At 42.7% G+C, this 26,712-nt stretch overlaps 1 protein-coding gene and 1 non-coding gene across 2 annotated transcripts in view; both read left to right on the top strand.

Moving 5' to 3' along the window:
• Positions 1–259: 259 nt before the first annotated feature.
• LOC136695022 (von Willebrand factor A domain-containing protein 5A-like) overlaps positions 260–26,712 on the top strand; it is a 34,440-nt gene continuing 7,987 nt past the window's right edge. The window contains exons 1-10 of the mRNA XM_066668838.1: positions 260–547; positions 761–843; positions 8,629–8,831; positions 9,449–9,671; positions 9,878–10,044; positions 10,225–10,339; positions 11,361–11,536; positions 21,930–22,018; positions 23,019–23,163; positions 24,121–24,200. Of these exons, the coding sequence (XP_066524935.1) occupies positions 804–843; positions 8,629–8,831; positions 9,449–9,671; positions 9,878–10,044; positions 10,225–10,339; positions 11,361–11,536; positions 21,930–22,018; positions 23,019–23,163; positions 24,121–24,200 (1,238 nt within the window). The 5' untranslated portion in view covers positions 260–547; positions 761–803. The remainder of the gene's footprint in view (positions 548–760; positions 844–8,628; positions 8,832–9,448; positions 9,672–9,877; positions 10,045–10,224; positions 10,340–11,360; positions 11,537–21,929; positions 22,019–23,018; positions 23,164–24,120; positions 24,201–26,712) is intronic.
• Positions 11,758–11,948, top strand: LOC136695759 (U2 spliceosomal RNA). The gene has a single exon (XR_010802357.1). It is a non-coding gene; the product is annotated as a U2 spliceosomal RNA (small nuclear RNA).

A 26,712-nucleotide genomic window follows, 5' to 3' on the forward strand; every position in this document is an offset into this window, starting at 1 on the left:
ATTTATATGAAAGAAAAAATACATGGGTCTATTTACTGAATGCATACAGGCATCTTAAAATCTTAAACTGAAGAGAAATAGTTTTGCCTAATGTACTTTAGTTTCTGCAGGGTGTTGTTGATAGAAACGTTATATATGTATACTCCGACGGCTGAACTACAATATATATATATTTTTTGTAATTCAGCCGTCGAGCGATGTGACCGGTGTATGATTGGTTCAGTCTGAGCAAGATGAATAAACTCTGATTAAGGGTTACGAAAAATGTTGACTAGGATAGCATTTCCCGAAAGTGATCTGATCTAGTTCCTATGAAGAGCACGGGGTTTATGAGGTGTTGTTGATCTCTCTCTCTCTCTCTCTCTCTCGCTCTGAGTGTGTGCGTGTGGAAGTGGACGTGGAGGATATCAGCCCCGGCCTCTCGCTGTATTATCTGAATATAAACAGCTGCTAAATCACTCTGAGGGGTCTGTGAGCTCCGAGTCGGACTCTGAATTCACTCACATTTAATTCAACACCACTGCAGCGCTCAGAGGAACCTATAAAAGTAAGACTTCAATTTAACTTTCACTTTCTCGGTTTTCACCCACCACAACACCACCATCTGCTGCGTTTTTATCTGTTTTGGAGTTCACTGAGGAGCAGAAAGGTCTGGTTCTGTTTACAGTTTTCTAACCGTTTGTTAGTCGTTACTGAGAGATGAGTTAAACCTCGCTGTAAACAACGCTGATAAACAGTGTCTGTTTGTTGTTGAATTTAGGTCACGCCCACATTGTGTCACAGGATCTTCTGAAAGAGGCAAGATGGTGAACTGTGGATTATTGACCAACAAAAATGAACCTGGTAAGCTCTCCGTTTGCTGCTGAAAAACTCTGATTATCCTCCATGTTTTAAACCCTCAAAGAAACCTAAAGTTGAATGCTATATATTGCACAAAATGGCCAGTGTCAACTGCTTTCTTTATCATTTTGTTGTCGTAACATGCTTAAACTCATATATGGAGTGAATTTTGTGTTATTGATGTTATGGTTTTCCGAAAGTATTAATAAAACTACAAACATACTTTCTGCACTTGATTCTAAGAATTTTATGTTGTAAATGCAAAAGCAAAAACAATAACTGTTTTAAAAGCTACTTGTTTACTTTATTGCTCTGTGCAGTTATTTTGTATGTTTGTTCGCCAATTTTTGTTTTCTTTTTTCCAGTTATGTCTTTTTCTTCTGGACTCTCTTTGCTTCTGTTGTTGTTGTTTTGTTTTGCTTTTTAATAATTTATTTAGCTTTACTTTTGTAATGGCGGCACGGTTGTGCAGCAGGTAGTGTCGCAGTCACACAGCTCCAGGGGCCTGGAAGTTGTGGGTTTGATTCCCGCTCCGGGTGACTGTCTGTGAGGAGTTGGTGTGTCCTCCCTGTGTCTGTGTGGGTATCCTCCCACAGTCCAAAAACACACATTTGTAAGTGGATTGGTGACTCAAAAGTGTCCGTAGGTGTGAATGTGGGAGTGTGTCTGTGTTGCCCTGTGAAGGACTGGCGCCCCCTCCAGGATGTATTCCTGCCTTGCGCCCAATGATTCCAGGTAGGCTCTGGACCCACCGTGACCCTGAACTGGATAAGCGGTTACATACAATGAGTGGATGGACTTTTGTAACACTTTTAACGAGTGGGGTCTCAGAAGAAGGCTTTATCTTGAATCTCCATTGGTCAATGATTTGGTGCTTTGAAGCGTCTTTACATAGCCACGCCCACCAGTGTTGCCAACTTAGTGAGTATATTTAGCGAGCAGTCAGACCCCACTAGTGACTTTTTTTTTAAGTGATTAGTGACAAATCTAGTGACTTTTTCTGATGTTATTGGAGACATTTGGAGACTTTGACGCAAAAGCATCATTCTAACTTTACAGTTCTCAACGAGTAGCAGTTGCTGTTGTGAGCCCCTCTCCCATCCCAAAACACTCACAGGCGGTCAGTCACCCAGTAGCTGCAGTCAGAGCTGAGAGGGGAACCACAACCACTTCACTCTGTGTCCAAACTGCAGATGAATCGCACATGTCCAAAGCAGATGATCCTGCCCTGGCTTACAGTATATCAGTGCATTTGACACACACACAGTTTCAATCAAATGACCTACTCTTTCTGGGAGCCAGAATGTGTACATAAACCTAATAACTTAGATTCAGATTCAATTTATTGTCACATACAAAGTTATACAAGTACAACAATGCAGCGAAATGATTTTTTCATCTGTCCACTCGCCCAACAGGGGTTAGGTCTGCGCAACAGACGCGACGGCAGCAGATGCACCGCGCCATCTTGCAGTTAGAAAAACAGTAGGATTACAACAGGGAAGTGGTGGTAAAAAAAAGAAGGTCCCAGACTGTGCCTTGAAAAGCACAGTGTGTGATCTTGAAAAAAACAACACCTTTAGCACACAAAGCAATACACACAGATAGTTTCAGTGACATAGACATAAGCAGTAGGAGGCGTGTTCCGTGCGTGAAGGTGGGGGGGGGGGGGGGTTTAGGTTCAGTCCTTGAGCCCCCAGCTCAGACAGGGGAGGTGCAGCAGATCTCCATGACGATCGTTCCTTCTGGAGGAGTTGAAATTATCAGCAGCCAAGGCCACTGATAGCAGGGGCAGCCAAAGCAGATAATGTTCAGCTTGTTAGAGTCAGAGATGTGAGCTGAATCTTTAGCTATAGTCCCTCTGATTCAAAGTTCCAATTTTGCACTGGTCTTCCAGACGTTCAATCTTGGCATTCAAAGCCGTTAGTTGGAATCGAAGCTTCTACTCACAGTCCCAGTCTGTACGCCAACGGCTCTGCCCATCCCATCAATCATGTTGGTCAGTTTCTTTGGGCTGTTTACAACTGACTCAACTCTTCTAATTTTCTGATAAACCAGGGCACCACCTAATCCAATCAACAGAAAGCCCACGATCATAAATCCAAATAGGTATACATCTTCGATGTCCTCAATGGAAAGAGGCGCCAGACATACCACACGCCACTTCTCCCATCCATCCATGGCATATCCAGCCGGCATCGTTCTATCAGGAGAGGTGGGCTCCTCCGTGCCCAAGCTTCTCCTTGAGAAAATGGTGTCAATAGCGTTGAGAGACCAGCTGATCAATTCCATTTCTGATTTTAATTCGAAGAGCGGCGTTAGAGAGACTCCGAGGGTAGACAAGACAAGCGAGCAGGGAAGATAAGGAGCGGAGAGGGAGAAAATGCGACCGCCTCCCACGAGAGCAAGAGAGAAGAACTCTGCAAGCGTGTCTCTTTTAATGTCACTTTGCCGGTCCCTAATCCGGATCATGGAGGTAGGTTGGATGTAGAGTTAGCAGTTTCACCCCACATAAGTCTGTTGATTAAATTTGATAACATTTCACAATACAGGGCCAAACTGATTTTTTTAATGTGGGTCTAGACCAGGGGTTGGCAACCTTTACCACTCAAAGAGTCATTTGGACCCGTTTCACACAGTAAAGAAAACACTGGGAGCCACAAAATCCTTTTGAAATTTTACATGAAATAACACTGCATATAACAGGTTTTTTTTTTTACGTTTGTGCTATGTATAAAAAAACTATACCGTGTTACATTTATGAAATTAATGAACGACTGCAGAAAAATGAAATAACATTTCTGCATGCAACAAAACATTTTTAACTCCGCAAAAAAGACGTTGGGTAGACGGTTAAGTAAAATACTCAATGTCTATTTGAGTCCTTGTAGTAATGGGGAAAAAACGCAGAACTTAAATTATCCACTGGCAGCAAACAAAAATGCTGTCCTCTCTCTGCGTGCCTTCATCCTTTTACTGGCGACGTGCAGTCAGCTGTCAAATAGTTCAAGAAACCGCACACTGGCGGGTGTCGCACATTGGAAGTTGTGAAGTGTTTTAAGAGCGACAAAATTTTTTAAATATTAAACTATTTTAGATGTTACAAGATCGCCATAATCTTTATAGAATTACATTTTGAAAATGGACGAACTAAAATAAAATACATTTTAATTAAATACTCAGTAATTATTTTCAAAAGCTGAGCCGCATCAGAGGGATCAAAGAGCCGTGGGTTGCCGACCCCTGGTCTAGACAAAGCATTTAAGTAATTTTGAGTTAATGCTTTCAAGTTATTTTGAGAAGTGATGGCCTATTTCAATCACAAAACCAACAAACAAACAAACAAGAATAAAGCATTTGTATTCTAAACATATTTAGGGTGTTCTTTACTCACTTTTTGTCTCCCCCACAACGTTATTCCTCTCTTCAGTGTCAATTACAAATTGACAATTATGCTAATTAGGTGATAAGGTCATTTATTGTCTTCTAGCAACTTTTACGACAGCCAATAGCTACTTTCCTTACTGAGGAGTTGGCAGCACTGACCCTGCCTGTTTTTAAGCATTTTCAAGCATGGAAGAACAAGCTTTTTTCTAGGCATGCATAATTTTCATTTTTTCCCTAACCAAGTATGTGTATTTTTGTACTTGCCGATACCAATACTTACTTAGAGTTAAGCAGTCAGGTGCATTGTGTAATAGCGCAGTTATAATAAAAAAAAAATTTGCTTGATTAGAAACTGTATTGTTCATTTCGTGGAACTTGAATCTATGTAAACATTGTGTTCTTTTAGTCAGTGTTCAATCCACAATACATCATTGTATCTTGCTACTGCAATAAAGATTTTCCATTTTTCATCAATTTTTGAGAGGCGTCCTGTTTTTCCTACACAGTAAACCTGAATAAGTTTATGGAACTCAAAAAAAAATTAAGGCAATCAGTTGCCATAAAAGTTTTAAGTTCATAAACTCAAATGTCAGAACTATGCATACACATTTACTTTAAGTGTCTACTACTTAATTTAATGCTCAATACAACTCAAAAAAACATGCATTTCTGGTACTCAACACTATTAAGTACTATTAACTATTTTAACCATAAATTCATTCATTGTCTGTAACCAAGGTGCCAGTCCATCACAGGGCACTACACACTCTTGCACGGCCAGTCCACCTACCAACATGTTTTTGCAAAGTGGGGAACACTCCAAACATCTCAGGGCAGTGACCTGATGCAGGTCTCGAACCCACGACCCCAGGACTCTGGGGCTATGTGACAGTGATTCTATTTGTTGCGCCACCTCCCCTCGCACTGAAATTAACACATGAACCCCAGTCCATCCCCCACCTCGGTTGAAATTTCTGCAGTGGTCCTATGTCTATGACTTCAGATGTCATGCTGTATAAACTCATAACATTTAAGTTTTGTTAAATCAATCATATATATTTAAAACACAAAACAGGACTCTGCTAAATCAAAATCTACAGTTTCACAAACTTAAAAAGAAAAAAAATAGTGTTGATCACCACCTTAACATGGTGGAGGGGTTTGCATGCCTGCGTGAGCCTATGAGCAATGATGTCGGGGGCAATAGCCCCTGATAGGGTGTCCCAAGGCAAATAGGTACTAGGTGATGCGCCACACAAATAGTGATCCATAAGATCCTGATGAAAAATACAACAGTGACACAGCTTTCTTTTTTAGACTTTCCTCTGCAACTTTTACTCATTGAGTCCGACTGGGCTCAGCCTGAAGGAGTAACATGGGGCCACTCTCCCATGGGCCCACCACCTGTGGGAGAGGTAGTAATCCGGGTCTGGTGCATTGTAGATCGAGTGGCAGCTGAGAGCGTTTACCCTGGCGTTCTGATCCTCGGTTACTGGAACTGGCTCTTGGAACCTGGAATGTAACCTCTCTGGTGGGATAAGAGCCTGAACTGGTGAGCAAGGTGGAGAGGTACCGGCTAGATATAGTTGGGCTCACCTTGACACACAGTATGAGCTCTGGAACCAATCTTCTTGAGAGGGGCTGGATGCTCTTTCACAAAGGAGTTGCCCAGGGTGAGAGGCTTAAGGAAGGAGTGGGCTTACTCATATCCTACCCGGCTTAGCGCCTGTACGTTGGGGTTTACCCCAGTGGACAAGACGGTAATTTACCTGTGTCTTTGGGTTGGGGAAAAAGGGCTCTGACGGTTGTGCTTATGCACCTAACAGCATTTTAGAGTACCTGGCCTTCCTTGGGGGACCCTAGAGGGGGTGCTGGAGAGTACTCATTCCGGGGACTCCATTGTTCTGCTTGGGGACTTCAACACTCAAAAACACCATGCTCAAGCATAAGGGTGTCCATAAGTACATTTGGCATCAGGACACCCTAGGCCGCATTTCAATGATCGACTTTATAGTTGTATTATCAGACCTGCCACTACATGTTCTGGACACTTGGGTCTAAAGAGGTGCTGAGCTGTCAACTGATCACCACCTAGTGGTGAGTTGGATCAGATGGTGAGGAACGATGCCGGACAGACCTGGCAGGCCCAAATGTGTGTCGAGGGTTTGCTGGGAATGTTTAGCAGAGAAACCTGTCAGAAAGATCTTCAACTCCCCCATCCGTCAGAGTTCCGACTGCTTCCCGGGGGAGACCGTTGACATTGAGTCCGAATGGGCCACGTTCCAGACCTCCACTGTAGAAGGGGCTAGCCGGAGCTGTGGCTGCAAGGTTGTCGGTGCCTGTTGTGGTGGCAAACCCTGCACTCGGTGGTGGACACCCCAAGTGAGGGAGGCTATCAAACTCAAGAAAGAGTTCTATCCTGGTTGGCCCTAGGGACTCCGGTGTCAGCTGGGAGGTACTGAAGAGCCAAGTGGATTGCAGCTTCCACTGTTGCTGAGGCAAAAACTCGGGTGTGGGAGGTTGGCTCTGAGACGATTCTGGCAAACCGTCAGGTGAATCAGGAGGGGAAAGCAGTTTTCCACCAACACTGTATATAGAGGGAGCGGGAAGTTGTTGACCTCAACTGGGGACGTCATTTGGCGGTGGAAGTAATACTTCGAGGATCTTCTCAGTCCCACCAGTACGTCTTCCAATAGAGTTTGGGGATCCAGTAGAGTTTGAGGGCTTATCTATCACTGGGGCTGAGGTGGCTGAGGTAGTAGGAAAACTTCATCCACCCCGGGTTCCTTAAGGCTCTGGATGTTGTGGGGCTGTCCTGACTGACACGTATGCAATATTGAGTGGATATCGGAGGCAGTGCCTAGCACACAGGGGTGGTGGTCCCCTTTTTTTAAGAAGGGAGACCTGAGGGCATGTTCCAACTATAGGGGATCACACTCCTCAGCCTCCCTGGTAAGGTCTATGCAGGGGTACTGGAAAAGAGAGTCCGACTGATAGGAAGGATAGGAGGAACAACGCAGATTCTGCACTGTCGTGGAACACAGGACCAGCTCTATACCCTCGCTAGGATCCTGGAGGATGCATGGGAGTTTGCTCAACCAGTCTACATGTGTTTTATGGATCTGGAGAAGGCGTTTGACCATGTCCCTCAGGATATTCTGTGGGGGGTGCTCTGTGAGTATATGGTACTGGTCTCTATGCTACGAGCCATCCAGTCCCTATATAAACAGAGCAGGAGTCTGGTTCGTATGGCTGGCAGTAAGTCCGACTTGTTTCCAGTTGGATTTGGACTCCGTGAGGGCTGCCCGATGTCACCGGTTCTGTTCATAATTTTTATGGACAGAATTTCTCTGCATAGCCAAGTGGTGGAAGGTGTCCCATGTCTGCTTTTTGAGGATGATGTGGTCTTGTTGGCTTCATCGAGCCGGGACTTCCAGCTCTTTCTGGACCAGTTTGCAGCTGAGTGTGAAGCAGTAGGGATGAGAATCAGCACCTCCAAATCTGAGTCCATGGTACTCAGTCAGAAAAGGGTGGAAAGCTCTCTCAAGGTTGGAAGTGAGATCCTGCCTCAAATGGAGGAGTTCAAATACCCCGGGGGCTTGTTCACGAGTGAGGGGAAAGATGGAGCGAGAACTTGACAGACAGATTGGTGCAGCATCTGAGCAGAAAAGAAAAGCTCTTGATTTACCGTTCAATCTATGTCCCAACCCTCACCTATGGTCATGAGCTTTGGGTAGTGATCGAAAGAATGAGATTGTTGGCACAATCGGCTGAAATTAGTTTTCTCTGCAGGGTGTCTGGACTCTCCTTTAGAGACAGGGTTAGGAGCTTGGACATCCGGGAGAGACTCGCTGCTCCTCCAAGTTGAGAGGAACCAGTTGAGGTGGTTCAGGCATTCGGATGCCTCCCAGACGTCTTCCTGGTGAGGTATTGCGGGCATGTCCAACGGGGAGGAGGCCCCAGGGAAGACCCAGAACACGCTGGAGAGACTTCATGTCTCGGTCTGGGTTTCCTTACTTGGACTGCTTCCACCGTGACCTGGACCCAGATAAGCGGTGGATAATTGATGGATGGATGTTGAAAATATATTTTAAGTTAGAATCATGTAATCCAGTTATTTACTTTGAACATTAGGGTTTGCAACGTACAGCTTACATGTGGAAAAGTAAATATAATATAAAGTTAATAATCTAATTTAATAACTTTTAAAGTTTTCAATTGTAATATTAATTGATTAATATTATTATTATTATTTATTAATCATTTATAAGTGTAATAAAGCTAATGAAATGCCATTGTTATACAGCATCTTAGTTGGATTGATTGAAGTACCTCAAATTTTGTTACAGTTTTTACAGACAGTATCTGAATATCAACCACTCCTATGTTTTTCTTGCCCAGTTCCTTTGAAGGGTATAGACGTGGATGTACAGGTTCAGGGGCATGTAGCTACAGTTGGCTCCACCCTGCAGTATGTCAATGAAGAAGAAAGCCCTCTGGAGGCCGTGTTTGTCTTCCCTATGCCTGCAGACGCTTCTGTCTGCCACTTCAGTGCAAAGATTGCAGACAAGGAGATCGTGGCAAAGGTGAAAGAGAGAGAGGAGGTGAGTCAGAGACAAAGTGGAAGTCACCAAAGCAGCCCTAGTCATACAACTTACCCCTTAGAACACTGATATGATAGTTAATGTTATCTTAAAACCAATTTAGCAAAAATAAAACAAAGGTCATGTCTAGAAGTTTTCCTCTGTTGTTGAGTTGTGCAAGATGCAAAGAGATAAATATATGACAGATGTGAGCAATAGAAATGAATGAGATTCCCCACCTTGGCTACTAAAAAAAAATTCAATGAGTCTGCTGTTCATATGCAGCCCTGGCTAAGTAAATGGGAAACAAATTAACTTTCTCAGTTCTAACTGGCTCAGAGGCTTTCTTCTTCTGTTGCCAGTTAAGGCACAACTGATAAACGGCATCTGGATATGTTTGTATGTTGGAGAGTCCTGAAATTTTTAGAGCATGAAAATAGATAAGGATATTGCTCTTTTTCTGCTCCATATGTGGGTAACTTATTTTTGCTCTTAGAGTTATATTACTGAATGTGGAAATATTTGAGAGAACGCTACCTGAATGAAAGTAAACAGACCAAATGTGCTACAAAACTAAACAGATGAAATTAAAAATAAGTTTCTGTGTGTGTGCCCGCATGTGTGTGTGTGTGTCTCAGGCACGAGAGGAGTATGATGATGCGATCGCTTCAGGAGATCAGGCCTTTCTGTTGGAGGAAAGTGAAGAGAGTGTGGATGTGTTCAGGCTGAGTGTGGGGAGTCTTCCTCCAGGACAGAGTGCTGCTGTCACCTTCGTGTACGTCACTGAGCTCTCAGTGCAGGCGGATGATGCCCTGCGCTTCTGTTTACCTGCGATACTGAACCCCCGATACACACCACCAGGTACCATACTGTTAACTTCACGCAGTGCAACCAGTGAAAACAGTCAAATCACATCGCATTCAGACATATATTTCAGTCTTGGGCATGTGATAAACACTTTAAACACTGATGTAAGAATTGAACAAACATGGACTCATTATCAAACTGTGCTGTTCATCTCTACGATGAGCTCTGTGAGATCTGTGGACCCTGTGTTTTTCTCTCAGGTACAGGTGGTGGAATTGTGTCAGAAATAACATCAGCATCATCAGATATTCCTTACTCTCTCTCTCTTACTGTCCATGTGAGTTCTCCCAACCCCATCTCTAAAGTAGAGTCCAAGTGTCCTCTCGAGCCTCTGCAGTTCCTCAACACGGACCACACCAATGCAAAGGTATGTGTTTTTAAAATTCATTTTTGCATGATAATAAAATAAAATACAGTGAAATTTAGATATTGTTCAGATATTGTTTCATATGTATTTACTTCATATTTAGCACTGTGTAACATATATTTAACTCAATACACTGAAGTAGATTTTAGACATTGAAAACAAACGTGTGTGTGTGTTTAGGTGAGTCTGTCTGGAGGTCATAAATTTGACAGGGATGTTGAGCTGTTTCTATATTATCAGGACGCCCACAAGCCCACTGCTATAGTGGAGGCAGGAGATCTGACAGCACAGACAGGTAAACCATAGAATTTCAGCCACACAATTAAACAAACAGCAAATTATTTAGGAGGAACATCACTGTGGTCTCAGGGCCCTGGGTTTGTTCTTTGCCTTGGGTCACTGTCTGTCAGGAGATTGAAGTGTTCTCCTTGTGTCTGCTTAGGATTCCTCATTGTGTTTTAATGCAGCTGTGCCATGTTAAAGAAAGCTGGCACAACTACAAAAAATTCCCAGAGAAATTGGCTGATTGATGGACCAATAGGAAAGCTTTAGCTGGACCAATCAGATCGTGAGGTTTGTTTAACTAATCAGAACACTGATTTTTGCACACCAAAGTTGAGTGACAGCAGCAAATCAGTAACAAATGGTACATGAATTGGCTGTCAAAACAGGGTAAGAAATATGCAACTGCAAAAAGAGATTCACACAAGCAAGCAGAGAAGGTGAATGTATGGATTTTTTCCACCACATTGAAAAACTCCCACTGTCATATTTGGAACCTCAAAAATGGTTGCTCTTTTAAGCCGTTTGATTCACACATTTACAACATTTGATTTATAAATGCAAATGTTTTCTACACATTTAAAAATTATTTCTATACATTACAAATATTTTTTCCACATTTGTGAAATTAATTTCTTATTGTTGTTTTAAATTTTAGCATTCCAATACATTTGTGGATTTGAATTTTACGTGTATATACTTGCTCAAATGCAGTTACAAATTCTGCTACATCTTTATGAGTATTGCTTTACAAGCTCACAATTTTTTTTACTTTTTTGACTCCATAGGGTAGTGCCTTCAACACATTCCTTTAAGACCAGTCTGGGGCAGTTTAACACAACATTGGGAAATCATTATGAATGAAAATTCCTTATTTCAGCATGACAGAACAAAGCCACATTCTGCAAGTGTAATAACAGCATGGGAGCGTAATTAGAGATTTGATCATCTAGACTGCCATCCTGATCTGTCTAGTATTGTTCTGTTATTTTAATGTTATTCAACTAATCATTCTTTTATATTTCTTCTTTCAGGAATTCTTATGGGAGACCCTGTGGTCATGTTAAGTTTGTACCCAGAGTTCCCTGAGGCACTGATGTCATCTTTATCATCTCGTGGGGAGTTTGTGTTTGTAATGGACAGATCTGGCAGTATGAGCTGTCTCCTGCATCAAGGGAACAATACACAGACACGCATTGAAAGTGCCAGGGTAAGACCCCACTCTTAACCCCAGGGGCGTAGACATGGGTGGGACCAAGGCCCACCTAGTCAGTCAGAGCTGTTGCCATGTAAACGAGTTCACATATGCAGACACACTCTCCCAGAGCCTGACTGATCCACACACACCTTATGCATGCCAATTAATTTAATAATAATAGATGGATAAATGACTTTGACGACAGAAGGAAAGTTAAGGTTTAGAGCAGCACGATAGCCTCTCTGCCTTTTAGCTAAGATCAAATGGAGTATTTGTTCTTATCAGTTTAATATCTGATACAACCTCTATATGAGGACTTCATTGTAAATTGTTTTTTAGAGCAGGGAGATGAAAGAGAGACTTGCTCCGTCCGCTCCATGCATCGACCCGGTATTGCAGTACTTCTGGGAATGGTACACCGTCTATTAAAAAAAAGAAAGAAAAGAGCAGCACTGTAGAGAAAAAGCAAAATAACATATTTACATATCAACACCATTAGTGTTAAACTAACACTGAGAATGTTGATGAGTGTTAAAGTTTTACATTCACAGTGTTATTTTAACACTAATTTAGTGTTGACACTGGTGAATGTGCTGGGTACAATAAAAATAGTAATAGTAATAAGAATTATAATAATAGTAATAGTAAAAAAGTAAGTAATAATATAAAAATATTATATAAAATAATCAAATAAGGTTAAAAATAGAATATAATGTTCAGTAAGTTGCATAAATATTATGCAGATGATTGTGTGGAGATAGTGTAGAGGCAGTATGCTGTAAGTCACACATATTGCAGGTAGCTTTGTAGAGATGTATAGAGGCATCCACTGAATAATCAGTGACCAAGTTACATCCACTGTAACAATGACCATGCTAGGTGATTACAGGGACACGGTAAGCTGTAGGAATAGAGTGAAGTATAGGCCACTGACTGATTATACGCAAATGACAGTACATTGTAAGCTGAACACTGACAATATAATGTATGATAAAATGACTGGGCATTGTAAGCAGTGGGCTGGCCCGGATGCTCAGCTTCTGCATGATGATTGGATGATCTGTCTGAGGCTGAATCCCTTTTTGATTGACAGCGAAATGAGCGAATCAGCGATCCTTTGGTGTAAAGATCCGTGGGAGCATTACATTTTCATTCTGTTCTGAGTTGAAACGGCGACTTTCTTAAACTTCTTAGCAGCATTTTCTTTATTAAAAATGACTAGCGACAAATCAAGCTTCTATTTCTGGTGGGTTTTTTGTAGCTGCTTGTGTTTGGAGACTGATTTATATCACTCTTTCTGACTTCTATCGCAGTTTCTGTCCAGCAGGTTCTGCTGAGTCCCTCCAACATCAAAAAGCACTAACAGGCACTAACACTTCACATGGGCCAAGGCCGTTTAAGCAGCATTGCTCTGCATTGAGAGGACACTAGTCAAGTCCCTGGAAGACGCCTTGTTGGTACGACAGAGTCACAGATCATTTTCTTGAAACGAAATGGAGGGTTGAATTTATGTATAAATAAACCGACACATTTTATGATGTAGGCTGAAATTCAACTTTCCCTTCCTTGGAAGACCAGCATCCGCCACTGGTGTATAGTTCTAGATAAGGAGCCAGTGCATAGGAATATTTAAATTGTCCAGCTGATTCTCACTGAGCCTGTAGTGGTTTAGGCTCTAACACTGCCCAGCTCTCCAACTGAACACCAACCAGATCATCACTAACAGTAAGAAAAAGTATCTAGAATAAGTACTGGCTCAGTGACCACAGCCTTGCTGTAGAGAAGGGCAGGTATAATCAGTCCAGGCTGCCCAGAGAGAAGAGTGTGTGATCACTGTGAGAGCGCTGTGGAGACAGAGATCTGAATCTGAGAGTTGAGAGGGAGGGGTGAGAGGAAGAGAGATGAAGGAGGTGTGAGACAGAAGAGAGGGAGAGGGAAGAGGGAGGGATGACAGAGAATTGGGAGCAGCCGTGGCCTAATGGTTAGTAGACAGAGCAGTTCTATCCCCAAGACCAGCAGGAACATCCATGGCTGAAATGTACTTGAGCAAGACACTGAACCAAAAACTGCTACTCAGGTGCTGGGGATGGCTGCCTGACGCCCTGGGTGTGTCTTCAAAGACCCTAGTGCAGAGGCAATTGCTATGCAAAAGACTGCAAGGGAAGCTCAGCTTCCCCTAAAATGTCAAAAAATAAGTGATCAAATATATACTGTTGTGTGTACATGTCATTGAATAAATATGCACTACAATGCGCTCAACTTTTGTTCAGAATCAGCTTCTTATCACTGGTAAAGATGCGGCTTTTTTCTCAATCATTCCCGCAGCTTCAAACAGCTTTAAACAGTGTGGACGCTGAGCGAAGTTCAGTAGCGAAGCAGCGAAGTGCAGCGAAACAAGACGAGTCATTGGATAAATGCTGGGCTTTGTCCTGCCCATCGGACGCTCAGCGTCTCTGGGGGTCTATGGGGCAGTGGGTTGGCCTCGGCTGGCCTGGACGCTCAGCTTCTGCATGATGATTGGATGATCTGTCTGAGGCTGAATCCCTTTTTGATTGACAGCGAAATGAGTGAATCAGCGATCCTTTGGTGTAAAGATCTGTGGAAGCATTACATTTTCATTCTGTTCTGAGTTGAACCAGAGACTTTCTTAAACCTCTTAGCAGCATTTTCTTTGTTAAAAACGACTAGCGACAAATTGAGCTTCTGTTTCTGGTGGGTTTTTTGTAGCTGCTTGTGTTTGGAGACTGATTTCTATCACTCTTTCTGACTTTTATCGCAGTTTCTGTCCAGCAGGTGCTGCTGAGTCCCTCCAACATCAAAAAGCACTAACAGGCACTAACACTTCACATGGGCCAAGGCCGTTTAAGCAGCATAGCTCTGCATTGAGAGGACACTAGTCAAGTCCCTGGAAGACGCCTTGTTGGTACGACAGGGTCACAGATCATTTTCTTGAAACGGAACGGAGGGTTGAATTTATGTATAAATAAACCGACACATTTTATGATGTAGGCTGAAATTCAGCTTCCCCTTCCTTGGAAGACCAGCATCCGCCACTGGTGTATAGTTCTAGATAAGGAGCCAGTGCATAGGAATATTTAGATTGTCCAGCTGATTCTCACTGAGCCTGTAGTGGTTTAGGCTCTAACACTGCCCAGCCCTCCAACTGAACACCAACCAAATCATCACTAACAGTAAGAAAAGGTATCTAGAATAAGTACTGGCTCAGTGACCACAGCCTTGCTGTAGAGAAGGGCAGGTATAATCAGTCCAGGCTGCCCAGAGAGAAGTGTGTGTGATCACTGTGAGAGCGCTGTGGAGACAGAGATCTGAATCTGAGAGTTGAGGGAGGGGTGAGAGGAAGAGAGATGAAGGAGGTGTGAGACAGAAGAGAGGGAGAGGGAAGAGGGAGGGATGACAGAGAATTGGGAGCAGCCGTGGCCTAATGGTTAGTAGACAGAGCAGTTCAATCCCCAAGACCGGCAGGAACATCCATGGCTGAAATGCACTTGAGCAAGACACTGAACCAAAAACTGCTACTCAGGTGCTGGGGATGGCTGCCTGACGCCCTGGGTGTGTCTTCACAGACCCTAGTGCAGAGGCAATTGCTATGCAAAGGACTGCAAGGGAAGCTCAGCTTCCCCTAAAATGTCAAAAAATAAGTGATCAAATATATACTGTTGTGTGTACATGTCATTGAATAAATATGCACTACAATACGCTCAACTTTTGTTCAGAATCAGCTTCTTATCACTGGTAAAGATGCGGCTTTTTTCTCAATCATTCCCGCAGCTTCAAACAGCTTTAAACAGTGTGGACGCTGAGCGAAGTTCAGTAGCGAAGCAGCGAAGTGCAGCGAAACGAGACGAGTCATTGGATAAATGCTGGGCTTTGTCCTGCCCATCGGACGCTCAGTGTCTCTGGGGGTTTATGGGGCAGTGGGTTGGCCTCGGCTGGCCTGGACGCTCAGCTTCTGCATGATGATTTGATGATCTGTCTGAGGCTGAATCCCTTTTTGATTGACAGCGAAATGAGTGAATAAGCGATCCTTTGGTGTAAAGATCCGTGGGAGCATTAAATTTTCATTCTGTTCTGAGTTGAACCAGAGACTTTCTTAAACCTCTTAGCAGCATTTTCTTTGTTAAAAACGACTAGCGACAAATCGAGCTTCTGTTTCTGGTGGGTTTTTTTGTAGCTGCTTGTGTTTGGAGACTGACTTCTATCACTCTTTCTGACTTCTATCGTAGTTTCTGTCCAGCAGGTGCTGCTGAGTCCCTCCAACATCAGAAAGCACTAACAGGCACTAACACTTCACATGGGCCAAGGCCGTTTAAGCAGCATAGCTCTGCATTGAGAGGACACTAGTCAAGTCCCTGGAAGACGCCTTGTTGGTACGACAGGGTCACAGATCATTTTCTTGAAACGGAACGGAGGGTTGAATTTATGTATAAATAAACCGACACATTTTATGATGTAGGCTGAAATTCAGCTTCCCCTTCCTTGGAAGACCAGCATCCGCCACTGGTGTATAGTTCTAGATAAGGAGCCAGTGCATAGGAATATTTAGATTGTCCAGCTGATTCTCACTGAGCCTGCAGTGGTTTAGGCTCTAACACTGCCCAGCCCTCCAACTGAACACCAACCAAATCATCACTAACAGTAAGAAAAGGTATCTAGAATAAGTACTGGCTCAGTGACCACAGCCTTGCTGTAGAGAAGGGCAGGTATAATCAGTCCAGGCTGCCCAGAGAGAAGTGTGTGTGATCACTGTGAGAGCGCTGTGGAGACAGAGATCTGAATCTGAGAGTTGAGGGAGGGGTGAGAGGAAGAGAGATGAAGGAGGTGTGAGACAGAAGCGAGGGAGAGGGAAGAGGGAGGGATGACAGAGAATTGGGAGCAGCCGTGGCCTAATGGTTAGTAGACAGAGCAGTTCAATCCCCAAGACCGGCAGGAACATCCATGGCTGAAATGCACTTGAGCAAGACACTGAACCAAAAACTGCTACTCAGGTGCTGGGGATGGCTGCCTGACGCCCTGGGTGTGTCTTCACAGACCCTAGTGCAGAGGCAATTGCTATGCAAAGGACTGCAAGGGAAGCTCAGCTTCCCCTAAAATGTCAAAAAATAAGTGATCAAATATATACTGTTGTGTGTACATGTCATTGAATAAATATGCACTACAATACGCTCAACTTTTGTTCAGAATCAGCTTCTTATCACTGGTAAAGATGCGGCTTTTTTCTCAATCATTCCCGCAGCTTCAAACAGCTTTAAACAGTGTGGACGCTGAGCGAAGTTCAGTAGCGAAGCAGCGAAGTGCAGCGAAACGAGACGAGTCATTGGATAAATGCTGGGCTTTGTCCTGCCCATCGGACGCTCAGTGTCTCTGGGGGTTTATGGGGCAGTGGGTTGGCCTCGGCTGGCCTGGACGCTCAGCTTCTGCATGATGATTTGATGATCTGTCTGAGGCTGAATCCCTTTTTGATTGACAGCGAAATGAGTGAATAAGCGATCCTTTGGTGTAAAGATCCGTGGGAGCATTAAATTTTCATTCTGTTCTGAGTTGAACCAGAGACTTTCTTAAACCTCTTAGCAGCATTTTCTTTGTTAAAAACGACTAGCGACAAATCGAGCTTCTGTTTCTGGTGGGTTTTTTTGTAGCTGCTTGTGTTTGGAGACTGACTTCTATCACTCTTTCTGACTTCTATCGTAGTTTCTGTCCAGCAGGTGCTGCTGAGTCCCTCCAACATCAGAAAGCACTAACAGGCACTAACACTTCACATGGGCCAAGGCCGTTTAAGCAGCATAGCTCTGCATTGAGAGGACACTAGTCAAGTCCCTGGAAGACGCCTTGTTGGTACGACAGGGTCACAGATCATTTTCTTGAAACGGAACGGAGGGTTGAATTTATGTATAAATAAACCGACACATTTTATGATGTAGGCTGAAATTCAGCTTCCCCTTCCTTGGAAGACCAGCATCCGCCACTGGTGTATAGTTCTAGATAAGGAGCCAGTGCATAGGAATATTTAGATTGTCCAGCTGATTCTCACTGAGCCTGCAGTGGTTTAGGCTCTAACACTGCCCAGCCCTCCAACTGAACACCAACCAAATCATCACTAACAGTAAGAAAAGGTATCTAGAATAAGTACTGGCTCAGTGACCACAGCCTTGCTGTAGAGAAGGGCAGGTATAATCAGTCCAGGCTGCCCAGAGAGAAGTGTGTGTGATCACTGTGAGAGCGCTGTGGAGACAGAGATCTGAATCTGAGAGTTGAGGGAGGGGTGAGAGGAAGAGAGATGAAGGAGGTGTGAGACAGAAGCGAGGGAGAGGGAAGAGGGAGGGATGACAGAGAATTGGGAGCAGCCGTGGCCTAATGGTTAGTAGACAGAGCAGTTCAATCCCCAAGACCGGCAGGAACATCCATGGCTGAAATGCACTTGAGCAAGACACTGAACCAAAAACTGCTACTCAGGTGCTGGGGATGGCTGCCTGACGCCCTGGGTGTGTCTTCACAGACCCTAGTGCAGAGGCAATTGCTATGGAAAGGACTGCAAGGGAAGCTCAGCTTCCCCTAAAATGTCAAAAAATAAGTGATCAAATATATACTGTTGTGTGTACATGTCATTGAATAAATATGCACTACAATACGCTCAACTTTTGTTCAGAATCAGCTTCTTATCACTGGTAAAGATGCGGCTTTTTTCTCAATCATTCCCGCAGCTTCAAACAGCTTTAAACAGTGTGGACGCTGAGCGAAGTTCAGTAGCGAAGCAGCGAAGTGCAGCGAAACGAGACGAGTCATTGGATAAATGCTGGGCTTTGTCCTGCCCATCGGACGCTCAGTGTCTCTGGGGGTTTATGGGGCAGTGGGTTGGCCTCGGCTGGCCTGGACGCTCAGCTTCTGCATGATGATTTGATGATCTGTCTGAGGCTGAATCCCTTTTTGATTGACAGCGAAATGAGTGAATAAGCGATCCTTTGGTGTAAAGATCCGTGGGAGCATTAAATTTTCATTCTGTTCTGAGTTGAACCAGAGACTTTCTTAAACCTCTTAGCAGCATTTTCTTTGTTAAAAACGACTAGCGACAAATCGAGCTTCTGTTTCTGGTGGGTTTTTTTGTAGCTGCTTGTGTTTGGAGACTGACTTCTATCACTCTTTCTGACTTCTATCGTAGTTTCTGTCCAGCGGGTGCTGCTGAGTCCCTCCAACATCAGAAAGCACTAACAGGCACTAACACTTCACATGGGCCAAGGCCGTTTAAGCAGCCTAGCTCTGCTGGCCATTGAGAGGACACTAGTCAAGTCTCTGGAAAAGACGCTTTGTTGGTACGACAGGGTCACAGATCATTTTCTTGAAAAGGAACGGAGGGTAGAATTTACGTATAAATAAATCGACACATTTTATGATGTAGGCCGAAATTGAGCTTCCCCTCCTTGAAAGACCAGCATCCTCCACTGCCCTAGTTTATGGAGTTACTTTTGTGGAAAAATTCTGCGCATGCAGAGAGCAAGAAGGGATATGTATGTATACTTATTTGGTAAGGAGAAATCGCTGAGTTTAAAAGTTGGAAAGAGGTTAGTGTTGCCACAAGATAATCCACCACAAGGTGAAATACAGCGACAAATGGAGGTTAGCCCACCAAAATGGAGTGAGGTTAAAGATGCATCATGCAAAGGCAGGTTCTGCTCCAGGACCTAATGGTTTGCCATATTTGGTGTACAAGCATGACAACCTGAGGTCTCAAGGTTTTTGTGGAGGTTGATGGTTCCATAGTTTGGAAGAAAGGGATCATTGCAAAAGAGTGGAGAAGAGCAAGCGGTATCTTTATCTCTAAGGAGAAAGGTGCTGTGGGAATAGAACTGTGTGGGCCACAAATCTTTTTAATTTGATTTCTTTAGTGTGATAGTGTGAGATTTTCTTAAGTGTGATACTTGTTTGGATAGCATGTGATAGCATGGATAGTTGTGACGTGTATTAAGAGCAACAAAATATTTTAAATATTAAAATATTTTAGATGTTACAAGATCGCCATAATCTTCATAGAATTACATTTTGAAAATGAACGAACTAAAATAAAATACATTTTAATTAAATACTTAGTAAATATTTTCAAAAGCTGAGCCGCATCAGAGGGATCAAAGAGCCGCGGGTTGCCAACCCCTGCACTAGAGCAAAGCAGATGAGCTGAGCAGAGCACAGAATGGCCCTGTACAAGATTTAGACTTTTAAAAACGTAAAATATTGATATAAACACTGTAGCCGCACTCCATATCCCGCTCTGTTCTATCTCCATATACTTTATATCAATATATCGCCCAGCCCTTGTTCGGAACGTAGCAGCATCAAATTCAGACAGTAAAGAAAGTCGGTAGGAATCTACACGTTTTCCTAGATTAATTGAATGCATTTGGCCCAGTGCCAAATAAACTCATGTGTAATGCCTTAGACTTTTTCCAGATGCCCAAGAAGGTTACTAGGCTTGTTAAAGCATATTTTGAGGACATTCAGGTTTGCTTTTGTAGGGAATTTGTTACATCATAGCAGCGGTTAGGAATATGTATAATGACTGGATGTACAATTTCACCATTAACAATTGCGATAGTGATGGAGGTAGTAATCAGGGCCTCTAAGTGAGTCATAGGCAGGGAGAGGTTGCATGATGGTACTTGGCTTCCCCCTTACATGGACAACATGGACAACATGATGACCCTGATGACTATTGTGCTTTGCGCACAGCAGTTGCTGGGCAAGTTAAATGATAATCTAAGGTTGGCTAGCCTGAAAGTTAAACTGAGCACGTCTAGATGTCTGTCGATTTTCAAAGGAAAACTTGTACAGGAAGATTTCTGGATGGAAGGAGAAATTATTCCTACAGTACTGGAGAGGAGACCAGTGAAGAGTTTAGGTAGATGGTATAGTGCAGCGCTAAGTGAAACTAACTAAGTTGTGGGCATAAAGGCTGAATTTGTGAAGGCTATTAATAGCATTGATAGATTGTGTTTGCCAAGGAAGTTGAAATTGTGGTGTCTGCAGTTTGGCTTACTGCCTCGTATTAGATGGCCGCTGACAGTTTATGGCATTTCAATCACAGAAGTAGGGAGGATGGAAAGGGTTATGAACAAGGCTATAAGGAAGTGGCTAGGGGTGCCACAATGTTTAAGTAGTGTGGCATGATATGGGAGAGGGGTACTGGAGCTATCACTCACAAGTATCGTTGAGGAATTAAAATGTGCAAAGGTGAGTCACAAGATGATTTTGTCAGGTTCAAAGGATTCAGTGGTTAAAGCAGCAGTGCTATTCACAAAAGTAGGAAGGAAGTAGAACCTACGAGTGGCAGTGCAGGTAGCAAGGAGCTCATTAGAGCTAAGGGATGTGATTGGCCAAGTGCAATGCGGAAGAGCAGGCCTTGGGTCAGGTGATTCGTGGAAAGCAGTTAGTAAGGCCACATCACCAGAGAGAAGGCAAATGATGACCAGATTTATTTGCAATCAGGAAGAGTAGGCACAGTGCGCAACAGCAGCGTCACACGCAAAACAAGGCCAATGGCTTGGAAACAAGGCCAATGGCTTGGAAACAAGGCCAATGGCTAGGAGAATCTACAGAAGCAGAAGATCACTTCGCAAGAATTGTGGCCGATGGAAGCAAGTCGTATTACGTTTTTGCTTGGAGCAACTTATGATGTCCTTCCAGTTCCACAAAATCTTGGACAGTGAGTAGGCGAAGACCTTAGTTGTAGATTATGTACAGGGGTTGGCATGCTGAGGCATATTCTATCAGCTTCTAAGTTTAGTTTGTCGCAGGGGAGGTATACAGTTGCTAAGGATTTTAGCATGTTTGTTGGACAGCAGACGCTTAGAGGTAAATGCATTAACAAGTGGTTGTAGCAATAAAGTGATTAGGATTGTGCGTGAGGGTGTACATATTCAAGACTGTGCACAGGCAATAAATATTGGTAGATGGGACGAAGCATGAGATTGGAAATTGCTGGTGGACATAGGTAAAAACTGCAGGTCCCAGAGTGTGCTGCATTAACTACACTGAGGTAGTTATATGATATGGTGCTATACTCTGAAAGTAAATGGATAGTTTATTTCAAAGAGTTAACAGTTCCATTTGAGGATGAAGTAGACAAAGCATTTGAAAGGAAGACCCAGAATTGGGTCACTCTTTGTCTCACACTCTTTTAGCTGTGTATGTACTACTGTTTGAACATGATTTACTATGTTGAGATTAACATTAAGCAGCTATATATCTTTCAGGATATATTGTCCTACCCATAGGTTTTTGATAGACAAATCATTATTGTATATAAACACAAACACTCACACACATATTTAGGATGCTCTATATGGATGTATTTTGGTGTATTGAGTAGCATTTACTTTTGTGATGTCATTGTTTTAAGGACACTCTGCTTCTGCTGCTGAAGAGTCTTCCTTTGGGATGCTACTTCAACATCTATGGCTTTGGTTCCCACTATGAATCTTTCTTTCCGTGAGTAATCATATGCTTTCTTTAAAAAATGTTTAGCAATGTGAGAACATGCCATGTATGAGCAAAACTCATCCCATTTGATGCTACAAATAATGGGAAGGTGAGGAAAAACACAAGCTACCTCCAAGACAAGTGATGTTAACCACTAACTTCTTTTGATTTGCCACTATGCAATGTCCAGGGAATCAATCTGACTGACCAAGGGTGTCACGTCAGTTCACAGAATCCTGTGCTGGATGGCACTGTGCCATGGGTGATGAGGGGAGGAGAATGGACCGCCAGACCCCAGAGTGAAACCAGTTGTGTTCTCTTAGGACTCCCAGCCTTGGATGGCAGAGGCATCACTGGGGATTGATTTGGGACCTGTCAATGAACCAATTCTTAGAAACTGCACCCATCCAAATAATTTTTCTGCAATTAAGGATATTAATATGGGGCTTTTCCTTTTTTGCTGCAGTAACTTATAGTTACAGTAGCTTATAGTTTTCTATGAGGAAGGCTTTACACTACATGGTGGCTTTCAGCCACAAGAACGTTAATGAAGCCAGGCACTGATGTTAGAGGATTAGTTTTAGAACAAACACAGCTTAAATTCCTCCAAAGGTATTGGGCTGTGTTCCATCATCCCAGAGAAAATAGGTTTATTTCTGGCGAGCCAAGTTCTGTAAGGCTTTATACAACTTTTTGTAATTTTTTTTTGGAATTTCGGTTGGTGACTTAACCTCATTTGCAGCTCTTTCCACAGTGTGTTTGTGTGTGTCTGTGTGTTTGTCTGTGTGTGTGTGTGTGTGTGTGTGTGTGTGTGTGCGCGCGTAAGTAACTAAATGTCTGTGTCCAACAATGAGTACACCTTAAATTAGTTAAATTCACTTGTAAGAAAGGAACTTTTTTGACATATTAATTAATTAATTAATTAAAGACAGATGATGCAGGACTGTTTTTAACAGGCAGCACTGTTCTCTCTGTGTGTTTTACACATTTCTTTCTTTCTGTTCTTTAGGAACAGTGTAGAATACACTCAGGAGACAATGGAGCAGGCTGTGAATAGAGTAAAGGAAATGCGAGCAGATATGGGTGGCACAGAGATTCTACAGCCTCTAAAACACATCTACAGCCAGCAGTGCATCCATAACCATCCCAGACAGGTAACATCATCATTAACCTGCGGCTTTCCTGCAGCATACAGTGTTGTATTCAGTCCTGATATACATGTTCAACAGGCTGCTGAGTGCAAGCAATCATAAATACTGCAAGGAACACAAAAATACACCCAATAAACGAAATACATGAAACAATGGATAGTGCAGCTGTTTTAGTAAATAAACCCTATCAGTTTCCATATATGCATGTTGGTTATTGCTAAACCATTTTCAATGAATTCATTCGAAAGATTAATTTTTAATGTAAACATCTTACACCTGTCTCTTACAGCTGCCTTTTAGCACATTTCATGCAAAAGTGGCACAGGTGAAATTGTTACAGCTTCATTGATAGTTTTATTATATTAACAGAGTGAGAATGGGAACAAGAAATTCCTCATTAATACTGTAAAATAATTCAATATATGAGTGTAATTAACAATGTTATTACAAAATATGAGACTGAGTACTTTAAATGTAGGCATAAAAATAAATTTGATAATTGAGAGAGGCTGTGTCAAACACAGAGAAGACAGTACTGAACACTGTGGAGCAGTCTATAAATGTGAGTATGTGGAAAAAATTCCTAGATGATGTGTCTGAATTAGTGAGTGAGAGTTTTTGCAAACCAATACCATAAAAGGTACTTCGCATCTGAAAATGCCATTTTAAACTTGAGATATATTTTATTGTCAAAACATCTCTGTAAATGCAAATTTTCATATTTTCATATGTTGTATTTAAATGAGGATGGAGGGATGGATGAATGTCCTCTGCTCCTCAATGTATTTTTCACCAAAGCCAACTACATTCACAGTGAAATCTGGAAGTTCTGGATTCCTCATTAAATATAGCCTAATATTGACTAAAACACAAGATTTTAGTTTCTTTTCACTCATTCAAGATTTAATTTGTCCTAAAAGTACTAAGTTGAAGTTCTACGTATTTCTCCTTTCTCTGCAGGTGTTTATGTTCACTGATGGAGAGGTGTGGAACACCAAAGAAATCCTTTGCCTTGTGAAAAACCATACTGATTCTCACAGGCACGTGCTGTTTAACATTATAACATTATTAACTAGAAATCTAAACATTCATAGCACTTTAGTTACATTTCACCACTGTGATGTGGCAAGGTAGCCCATCATCAGTATGTAACACAATTACAATTACAGTTAAGTAAAAGTATGGCACAGGTTTTAAATACTCACCTTTGAGTTTGTCTGTGTAAGGTTACATGGGACAAAAGGGAGATAAAAGGAACTAGGACAGCTTATTCCTGTTGGGCAGATCCACCTTTAAGACCTTTAAGTAATGCATAGAAAGATGTCATGATAATTTTATAGCGCTATATGTGTGTGTATCAGTTGCGATTGCTCTAAGACTGCAAGGGAAGCTCAGCTTTCCCTAAAATGTCAAAAAATAAGTGATCATATATATACTGTTGTGTGTACATGTCATTGAATAAATATGCACTACAACGCGCTCAACTTCAGAATCAGCTTCTTATCACTGGTAAAGACGCGGCTTTCCTCTCAATCCGCAGCCTCACAGTTGTTTAAACAGCGCGGACGCTGAGCGTCCACAGAGTTCAATAGCGAAGCAGCGAAGTGCAGCGAAACGAGATGAGTCATTGGATAAATGCTGGGCTTTGTCCCGCCCATCGGACGCTCAGCATCTCTGGGGATCTATGGGGCAGTGGGCTGGCCTCGGCTGGCCCGGACACACTTCTGTATGATGATTGGATGATCTGTCTGAGGCTGAATCCCTTTTTGATTGACAGCGAAATGAGCGAATCAGCGATCCTTTGATGTAAAGACCTGTGTGAGCACAGGCGGACACACTTCACATGGGCCAAGGCCGTTTAAGCAGCCTAGCTCTGCTGGCCACTGAGAGGACACTAGTCAAGTCCCTGGAAAAGACGCCTTGTTGGTACGACAAGTTCACAGATCATTTTCTTGAAAAGGAACGGAGGGTAGAATTTACGTATAAATAAACGGACACATTTTATGATGGAGGCCGAAATTGAGCTTCCCCTCCTTGAAAGACCAGCATCCGCCACTGATGTGTATGTAGATGTGTTTGAGAGGGAATAACATCATGGGACGTCAACCCTATTTGGAGGTATTGGTTCAGCCTGGGGCAGGGCTTGAGGGTTGAGAGCTTGTCAGGTGTGATCAGTAAAGAGGCGCTCCTCTGTTAGACGCTTGTAACAGAGGGCATAGATAGAGAGCGAAAAATTTATATTATGGTGTAAAGGGCAAGCCTCACTGCAGAACCCTGCATTATCCTTTATCTTTTATCTTTTTTTTTTTGTTTGTTTGTTTCGAGCACTTGAGGCCTTGATTCCTGTCTCCTTGTAACGTAAGGCTCAGAAAACCTTTACAGAAAAACATTACAGCCACACATTCATTCATTCATTGTCTGTGACATCTCATGTAGTTCAGGGTCGTGGTGGGTCCGGATCCTACCCGGAATCACACCCTGGTGGGGGCACCAGTCCTTCACAAGGTGTCACACACACACACATATTCACTCACACACTCAAACCTATGGACACTTTTGAGTCGTGTTTTTGGACCCTGGGAGGAAACCAGAGCACCCGAAAGAAACCAATGCAGACACGGGGACAACACACAAAACTCCTCACAGACAGCCACCCAGAGTGGGGCTTGAACCCACAACCCACAGGTCCCTGGAGCTGTAGTTACTCTAACAACTCTAATGTGTTTACATGTGCAAACACTGTGTTACATTACATTTACATTACAGCAAATATTATAATAGTAATTAGGAATTATGTAATAGTGTTTCTTGTATAAATACTACAAATGCATAATGACTGAATAATAATAATAATAATTATTATTATTATTATATATATATATATATATATATATATATATATATATATATATATATATATATATATATATATATATATATAATTATATATATATTATAATTATAATAATTATTATTATTATTTGCATTGGGGTGTGACGGTGGCGCAGCATGTAGTGTCGCAGTCACACAGCTCCAGGGACCTGGAGGTTGTGGGTTCGATTCCCGCTCCGGGTGACTGTCTGTCAGGAGTTGGTGTGTTCTCCCCGTGTCCGCGTGGGTTTCCTCCGGGAGCTCCGGTTTCCTCCCACAGTCCAAAAACACACGATGCAGGCCGATTGGCGACTCAAAAAGTGTGTGTGTGAGTGAATGTGTGTGTGTGTGTCTGTTTTGCCCTGTGAAGGACTGGCGCCCCCTCCAAGGTGTATTCCCGCCTTGCGCCCAATGATTCCAGGTAGGCTCTGCACCCACCGTGACCCTAAATTGGATAAGCGGTTACAAATAATGAATGAATTAATTAATTATTTGCATTGCATCTATCAGACATAAATTCAGCTATAGACTGTTAATCAGTTCTTGTATACTCATTGGTAGCATACTTAAAAACCTCCAGGTCTTGATAAATCTTAGGAGAACATTTTCTCAAGTCATTTCCAGTATCCTAAGTGAGGAAGAGCACTAAACTTTATCACTTTCACCCAATGAATAGCAGCC

This window comes from Hoplias malabaricus, chromosome 4 (genome assembly GCF_029633855.1).
Source record: "Hoplias malabaricus isolate fHopMal1 chromosome 4, fHopMal1.hap1, whole genome shotgun sequence".
Lineage (NCBI taxonomy): Eukaryota > Metazoa > Chordata > Actinopteri > Characiformes > Erythrinidae > Hoplias > Hoplias malabaricus.